Source organism: Tripterygium wilfordii, chromosome 17, assembly GCF_013401445.1.
Source record: "Tripterygium wilfordii isolate XIE 37 chromosome 17, ASM1340144v1, whole genome shotgun sequence".
NCBI classification, from domain to species: Eukaryota; Viridiplantae; Streptophyta; class Magnoliopsida; order Celastrales; family Celastraceae; genus Tripterygium; species Tripterygium wilfordii.
Genome location: NC_052248.1, coordinates 11,337,582 through 11,346,323, shown reverse-complemented (window position 1 = coordinate 11,346,323; position 8,742 = coordinate 11,337,582). Strand labels below are relative to the sequence as shown.

At 37.7% G+C, this 8,742-nt stretch overlaps 1 protein-coding gene across 1 annotated transcript; it reads left to right on the top strand.

Annotated features, from left to right (window-relative positions):
- The first annotated feature begins 442 nt into the window (after positions 1-442).
- LOC119982217 (tyrosine-specific transport protein) lies at positions 443-5,581 on the top strand. The gene is made up of 14 exons (XM_038825472.1): positions 443-734; positions 826-866; positions 1,008-1,100; positions 1,205-1,279; positions 2,067-2,116; positions 2,277-2,366; positions 2,506-2,562; positions 3,286-3,355; positions 3,799-3,900; positions 3,968-4,020; positions 4,460-4,607; positions 4,718-4,802; positions 4,934-5,062; positions 5,259-5,581. The coding sequence occupies exons 1-14, from the start codon at positions 479-481 to the stop codon at positions 5,429-5,431; spliced, it is 1,422 nt and encodes a 473-aa protein (XP_038681400.1). The 5' UTR covers positions 443-478; the 3' UTR covers positions 5,432-5,581.
- Positions 5,582-8,742: the final 3,161 nt, after the last annotated feature.

Sequence of the window (8,742 nt, the reverse complement as noted above, 5' to 3'; positions counted from 1 at the left end):
GCTAACGTTATAGAGTAGAGAAGATGGAAAAGACCTCAATTTGAGAACCCAATCTGAGCAATTGCAATGGTAGAAATCTATTGACTCATGGATGGTAAAAATGATTAATTTGTTGGGCCATGATTTTTAAATGGACCAAGCAAGGGGTCATGGTCTTTGGTTTGCTCCCTTGTTGGCTTCATATGAGACCCACTCAACTATTACACTCACAATTACATAAAAATCAATGTAACTATATCATTGTGGTTGCTCTTACTCCTGAAAGGAGAAAAAATGGATGGTTCAATTGACCTTTTGAGTGGGCTCATACAAAGTGTTCAGATTAATGAATTGGGCCGAAAGAAGTAGTGGGCCGATCCAAATGATGGATGGGGTAACGCTTAGAGTGACTGTGGCCAGCCCACTTTATCCAAAACCCACACATCAACCGTTTTACATCACATACTTCCCAACTGTGTCTCTGCCAATAGTACCAACAATGTCTCTGTGTTCTTCTCCTCCTCGCATCCCAACCTTTGCATTCCCGCCGAGAAGGCACCACCGCCACTTCTTCCACGACCTTCCACGTCCTCGCCAAAACCCATTTCAGCTCCAAACTATTCGACTCTCTCCCCCCTGGCCCACAACCACCTTTACATGCTTCTCGCAGAGGCAGAGCCAATCAACTGAACAACAACTTGAATTCGAGCGGCTGTTCTCCAATCTCAATCAAGCCACATTGAAAAGAGAACCCGGTAGCATATTTTACAATGCTTTACTTTTCACTGATATACTCTGGGTTGTACTCATGGCTTTACTTTTTTTTGCTTAATTTTTTGGTGTCAGGGAGTTTACCCAGCGCAATCTTTCTTGTTGCGGGCACAACGGTACCCATTTTGATTTACATACTTCTCGTAGTTTCATTTTTGGAGGGATTGATTTGAATGTGAAGTTTTTGTGAAGAACTCATTTGTTCTTGGCGTGATTTTATTTGTTTCTTTGGCTCTGATTGGTATGTATTTCCTTAGGTGGGTGCGGGGATTCTTGCTCTTCCTGCAGTTACACAGGAATCAGGGTTTTTGGCATCTGCAGTTACCTGCATTCTTGTTTGGGGATTTATGGTGATGTTCCTTACTTCTTGTTTCGGAGTTTCCTGTCCGTCCGATTGTGTTTGATGTTGTTGAATAATTGATTTTGTGAGTGATAAACCTTAAATTCTGTCCAGGTTACCACAGGGCTGCTAATTGCTGAAGTAAATGTGAAGACAATGTGCGAATTGGGTTCTGGTGGTGTATCATTGGTAATTTTCTTCACTATTTGTTACTCTTTTGTGCTTTCAAGTTGTTCCCCAGAATTGATACTAGAAATTCTTGTTTCATTTTCTGTAATCGAAGTATATGTTTTACCATATGCCTGACAACCTAAGAGATTTATTATTCATAAAAAGACAATAAGAATACTAAAGGTTGCAAAGTGGCTTGAACAACTACATTGAGTGAGCTCTTCCACACTGCTAAAAGAAGTCATGATTCACGAGTGTTTATACTTGGGCCATTTTGTACCAATTTGGAACCCTACTGAGGATTAATGTGGGTTTGTGGTATTGTAAGTAGTATCAGAACCAAATGGTATTGGCTACTTGTGTGGCTAAAGAACTCATGGGAGAAGGGTGGTCTTTTGACCATTGGAATAGTACAGGAACACCTCTTGTAGTGTGAGCTTCCCCAACATTGCTTATAGTGGACTATCATGAGCAACTCGTACATTGCTTGTAGTCCCCTATTTATGTATATTTTGGGAGGGACCAATGGGAAACCCCAAATATGATTGTCAAAAATTCACTATATACACATCTATGCTTGCGTTGTTGGTTGCCTAATTGTGATAGTGAATTAAAGTTGTTTTATTCTCAATAGCTCTGTGGTAATAGCTTTTCTTCTTTAAGTTTAGCTTTTTAGCCTGAAATGCTTATTGATTGCTAGTGTGCTTTTGGTTGAGAGCTCAATGGTATATGAAGCATATCTGTGCCTTAGTCACTTTGTATCTTACTCTGGCTGACGTATTTTGCTCCCCTTTGGCTAATTCAGGTATCAATGGCCATGAGAACTCTTGGAACAGTTGGTGTTCAAATTGCCTGGTAGATTATTTGTTTATATTATTGTTGACTGACTTGTCTAACTTGTAAAGTCGGTTTAAATAACAACCATGGTTTGACTGGGACTTTCATTTTGGACAAAATTCAATTTTCAGCATTTTCCAAATTATGACAGACATTTTCTTTTCTACTTGTCTTGCAGTTGGTCGTACATATTTATACATTACGCTCTTCTTGTTGCCTATGTGGCTCGTTCTTCAGATATTTTGACAAACTTTCTTGGTATCCCATTGTACGAACCATAATTATAGCGTTTTAAGTGCTTTTAATGTTGCTGAAGTAGCATCTATTCTAAATAGACTACTTTGGACAATACTTCAAGTAGATTCTACATGACAGTCAGGTGTTGACGGGCAACATTATCTTTGCAGATGGGAAAGTGCAACCTTGTTCTCATTGGTCTTTGGAGGTGTATGCTACTTTGGAAGGTCACTATTGTTTCTTGTCTTCTAACTCGAACATTCTACGCCTCTTTTTTTGGCTGTGTCATCATCATCCAAACCTTTAACACATACAATAATGGAGTTGACTACATGAATCCACATGATAAATTAGTGAGAATCCAATTATTTTACTTGTAACTATTGAATTAGCCTTTGAGGTTATAGTGGGATTGGTAGATTGCATTTGACTTGTCTGCACTGCAATGGAAAAGGTGTTTTATGCTTCATTATCTGGGGAACTTTAACATTTCTGTATAAGTGAACAGAACATTATACAGATTTGTATTTTGCTTTCGGTTTTTTTTTTCCTGTGCTTGTAGTGGGCCCTATTGCATGATTTTGTCATTTGTGTACTCATGTGTTTACCTGCCAACCCACTTGGTTTTGTATGTTATTACCTTTAGCTCACAACCTCTACTCTCATTAGTTATTTCACCAAACTGTGACCACCTTTGCTCTGCTGCCTCTTTGGGTTCTATCTATATTTGCACTCTGGATGTAACCAAGCTCCCATAAATGTTCTAAAACATAGTCAACTTAAGGATTGCTGTAGAAAGAAAAAAAATGTTTGATTCTCCTTTTTGCTGCACTACTAATTTGAATATCTCTCTCTCTCTCTCTCTCTCTCTCTCTCTCTCTCTCTGCGTATCTCACTCACTCACATATAATAGTATAGAACATGAATTTTGAACTTACCTGCGGTTGCAGCCAGAGGTTCATTGGTGCTGTCAATGGGGCTCTAGTATTTGGAATCATCGCTTCTTTCACAGCTCTTGTGGTAATACCGACTTCATTTAATGACTCCATCTTGAATTAAACACTTCTGCCACATGTAAATATAGGCTGCCACTTTCCTAACAATCCTATGCTGAGCTTTGTTTGGGGTGAATGGGTAAAACGTGGATTAATTGCAGCAGTTTTTGGTCTATAATAGTCCAATCTTTTTTTTATTGAGTACAAGGGAAGGGAGGGGGAGGCTTGAACTCGAGACTTCTATGAGATACCACGCACATGAGTGCCATCTAAGCTACTCGTGGTTCTCTATAATAGTCCAATCTATTTTCTCATTAGAAAACAAACTGAGAAGAGTAATATTTTCATCTACTATTTGTGTGCCTCCAAATATTTTTACCATCATCTTATGCATTGATTGTTTTCAAAATGGTTTTTCCAGCTGATAGATTTAGTTCTACAAGTCTTCTCATCCCATCTTTTTTTTAGGTTGTTGCTGGTGGAAACGTGCAATGGGATGCTCTTTTGAAAGCCAATTTCGAAGCTGTTCCTATGAGTATACCCATAATAGCACTTTCATTTGTTTACCAGGTAATTTAACCAGTCTGCAGTAATTCAAGTGGAAGCAGTTGTGACACTTTGTATCTGCTTTCTTCAGAATGTAGTACCTGTTCTTTGTACGAATCTGGAAGGAAACCTGTCAAAAGTAAGGTGACAGATCTAATTGTGCACTTTTCCGGCTAGCATAGTACATGAATAGACATTCATTATCATGGCTATCATGTTTTATGTCAACAATGCTAGTACTTGTCACTGGATCGATATACTCCAAGACCTTCAACAAGGCCATGTCTAGCATTCTGTTTGAGAATAATGAGGGTTGCAGGGTGCATGTTATCTTTTACAGACTGAGTCACATACATAAGTATGTTTGCAGACGGAATACACTTGCATCTAACAAGTGGACCTTGTCGTAGACATTTGGTTTAATTGATCGGACAATTGTGATATTAATTCATTAAAGGTCATTTTCTTACCTTCTAAAGGGAAATCGAGCAGGTTCTTCAAGCTGTCCTGTTTACTTTCTAGAACTTTCTTTCTCGTTGGAAATTTTTATGCTGTATTTATCATCGACTTTTCTTTATTTCAGGACTGCAATTGTTGTCGGCACAGCTATACCCCTTGGTTTATTTGTTGTATGGAATGCCGTCATTTTAGGTTCCATTACAGATATTGAAATGGGAAACAAGATCACTGACCCATTACAACAATTACGATCTACCAATGGAGTTGTTGGGGTAAGCTTCCCTGAGAAATTTTGAATTTTTTTTTATACGAGTATATGGCCTTCCAAATGAAAGTGTAAAGACTGAGGTTGTAAAGTTTTTTCTTCTCTTCAATTCTGCAGCCGATAGTTGAGGTGTTCTCGGTTCTTGCAATAGCAACATCATATATTGGATTTGTTCTTGGCCTATCTGACTTTCTTGCTGACCGTGAGTTGAACTCATTCTGCATAATTTATTATCGTTGTCCTTTGTTCTATTCATCACTCGATATAAAAATGTGGATAATTGTCTTGATAAGTGTCTAACATGTTCCAAATTTTTTCACCATAAATTTTCAGTGCTGAAACTCCCGGCAGGTCAGAACAGGCCTCTGCCGTACCTTTTGACATTGATCCCACCACTGGCACTATCATTGCTGGACCCAGAAATATTTTTCAAAGCCTTGGATTTTGCAGGCACATATGGAGGTACGTGTAGATTAGTTCCTTGTTATTGAGCTTCTTCTTGCATGTATTTCCACACATCTAGACCCGAGTTCGGTTCTGACTACTTTTTGTTAGCCTAAAAAACTTAAATCTAAATTGTGCTTGATATCATGCTTATATTACTATCTAGCTAATCATTTACACACAATGATGCGTCCTTGGTTGGTGTTTTGGTCAGTATTGTTGCTGTTTGGAATTCTTCCGGCCGCAATGGCTTGGTCGGATAGGTCATCCTCGAAATTGAAAGTACCAGAGCTGGTTCCTGGCGGAAATCTTACCCTCTCTCTCATAATTGGAGGTGCAGGGTTTGTTATTTTCTCTGAACTACTTGACAACTTTGGGAGGCTTTAGTTCCTCAAAAGGTCCCTAGATGTTTAGCACATTAATGGAGCTATTTGTTTTTTTTTTTTTACTTATTAATCAGTTGTACACAAGACTTGTGATTATTGATTGACGATATGAAAACAAGAAAGTTCTGCAGAAGGAGCTGTATTGGATTTACTTTCATTGGACAGAAGTAATAAAAGGTTGGTTGGTTTATGCCCCAAGAAGCTTTACCTACCTCCCATGGAGTCTGATATGCAAAGCCAAGGACTTTATAGAGACCAAATTTCCCTCTCTCACTGTTTTACTTTCCCAGATCAGTGAACCAGATATCGAAACCGACATCATTCTCTTCAATCCAATTACGAAGGCCTTACACCAACTCCCTTCTCTATCAACCATCCCTAATTACCAACACCCTGAAACATTCCTACTCAACAAATTGCACTCTCGCAGATGTTCTTTTAGGCATCTTACAGTCTCTTCTTTCAGACAAATCACAACTTATAGTTGCTGCCGAAATTGATACTAATAATATCACTGATTCTGTGCAAACATTGGCATTGTGTCGACCAGGAGACGAGGAATGGACCGTCATCAATGCTTATGAAGGCGAGATTTTCCTGCACATATATTTTTATGGAGGAACAGGAACATTGTGTGTGCTAAATCATGCTAATAATTTTGAGGGTGGGACTATTGAATTGGAGTTAGGAGAAGAAGGTGAAGTAGTAAGGATAATCTTTATTCCTTATAACAAATTACATGTTCAACTGTCCAGCAGGAGTTGAGCCCGGTCACGTTCCATATCTGGTCGAACAACGGCAGGGGAGTTGTTAGTTATTACCAAAGTAATGTTCATTCTGGAAGAACCCCATCTCAAGACTGACAAATTAGGTGGGTTTTGACATATTCAAGATCATCGATATTGATTCGGGTGATTATGAAAGGATATACAATAGAGGTGATGAATTGATATTTCTGTGTTGTGGTGGTTCTCAATCATTATCAACCAGAGGTCTGCAAGGAATACGAGGAAATTGCATTTACTTTATAGAAGATTGACGTCAGAATCATGAATCGGGAATATATTACTTGGATAGTAGCAAACTTAAGCGTTGTATTCCTATTCAGAACTTTCCATGGCATGGGGAACTGTTGGAACCTACGCAAAAAATCTCACATTGAAAAAATAGAAACAACAAAGTGTGTGATTTATAAGACATGGGGAGACCCAACTCATTGACTTAAACTTTTGAATTAGATAGACTTTCCTTCATTGTTAAGGAAACTCACATGTGATAGGCCCATGTAATGTGGGCTCACCCCGATCCAATTTCTAATATGAACCATTTTGATTCGTGACAAATTCAGTCTCTTTAATGCAGAACTTGCATGGTTGATGTATTTTTTGGTTATTTTAATGAGCATTTTTATTAAAAGCACCATCTGTTATTAAAAAAAATTTCAAATTTCCAATGTGCATCTTTGATTTGAAATTTTGCATTAGAGATTAACTTTTGATCGTATTATAGCATGTACTTTCCAATAAGTTCAATTAAGCCCTTCTATTTTATTTTTTTTACAAGATGTGTTTGGCGGTTTGCATGTTGGACTAAACAAGTCTCTCATGCTCAATTATATCCCCTTCTATTTTTTTTCCAAGCAGTGTTTAGCTATTTGCATGTTGAACTAAACAAGTCTCTCATGCTCAATTATGTTATAACAGGATTTGGGGGCTTCGCAATTCCCTAGATTCTACAATTCATATCTAATGGTGAAGAAAAAATCATACAAATTTTAAAAATTGAAAAGCAAAAATATGGTGTGATCTGGCACACCTCCTCTTAAACTATTGTTGGATTCAAATTGTACACTCAAAAACGAATTGCAGAGACACCATATAACGGCACTGACTTTACTAGGTTTGTGAACCCTATTTAAAGCAAGGTCCATATTTTATGTGATCGAGGTCATGTCGGCACTGACTTTACTAGGATTGTGAACCCTATTTAAAGCAAAGTCCATATTTCATGTGATCGAGTTCATGTCTTGGCGTTGGTAGCGAATTTTATATATAGATAGATAAGATATATCAGCTTCTATTGGTCTGTGAACATGGATTATAAAAACATAATGGAAGGAATTATGGCCTTTTGTTTCGGGGTTTGTTTTGTTTTACTTTTGCAGAGGAAAGAAGAAGACCATATCTTCTGCTGGGAGATGATAAAGAGAAAATGTAGATCAAGGCATCCATTTTCAGGTGCCCTTCTGATGGGAGATGCATTCAACATGCGCCATTCACTAATAGGGGGGAGAATGACCGTGGCGCTCTCTGATATCGTTGTACTAGAGACCTTCTCAGACCTCTAGATGACTTAAAAGATGCAGCTGCACTTTCCGAGTGTCTCGAGTCCTTCTACACATTGCGAAAGGTATGCTGATGACCATTAACTAGCTGCATTGCTTTTGAAGATAAAAACTGGATACTACTAATTCAGGGATTATATTTCCGATAATAAAAGCTAAAGGAATTACACAAATGTTTTTCCATGGTAAAAGTTCCAGCATATTACAGAGCCAACTCTGAATAATTGGAGGGTTGAAGAGTAGGGCATAGCACCTTTATTTTTTCTACTTAGAAATGATTGCTTGCATCTTCAGGAAACCAGGATGTCTGTCTGTATTGGTTACTTTGGTTTAGACTTCAGATTCTTATACAAAAGATTTCCTTCTGTAGATTTTATAGCAAACCCAAATTTCATTTTAGTCCATAATGCACTACCTATCACCATCAATAGCCCAAGTTATGGAAACTGGCCTGTTTATCATAGTCTACCATATGTTTATGTCACCTTGCAAGATATATATATATATATATATATATATATAGAGAGAGAGAGAGAGAGAGATGATGTTCAAATTAAAGAAACCTCTTAAAGTTGTGTGCTATTATCATTCTCTGACGTAGGAAACCTGCCATGTTTTAATACTTATACTTGAAGTTTTCTCTTCATCCAAATTAGGAAAGTTATTATTTTGTAATTCTTTGAAAAGCTTATGTTCTGAGAGATTTGCTAACCAGTTAGATCCCAAGTCGGAGATTCTCATAAAAGGTGATGGTTTAAAGTTATATCATACGTCTTCTCTAGTGATCATAAGATCATTCCCGTCCCTCCCCCCTTACAAAAAAATGCATTTTCCTCCAAAATAAATGAGTGGTTACAGAATTTCTAAGCATATGATTTTCATTCTTGCTGAAAACACATCACATGGAATGTGTGTGTGTGAGAACGTTTTCATGGATTTTCTCTACTGAATCCTTTTATTGCGTATAC

Coding starts and splice junctions, on each gene's coding strand:
- LOC119982217 (XM_038825472.1), top strand. CDS start 479: ATGTCTCTGTGTTCTTCTCCTCCTCGCATCCCAACCTTTGCATTCCCG. Junction 2,367..2,505: donor AACTTTCTTGGTATCCCATT/GTACGAACCATA, acceptor TTATCTTTGCAG/ATGGGAAAGTGCAACCTTGT. Junction 3,356..3,798: donor CTTCTTTCACAGCTCTTGTG/GTAATACCGACT, acceptor TCTTTTTTTTAG/GTTGTTGCTGGTGGAAACGT.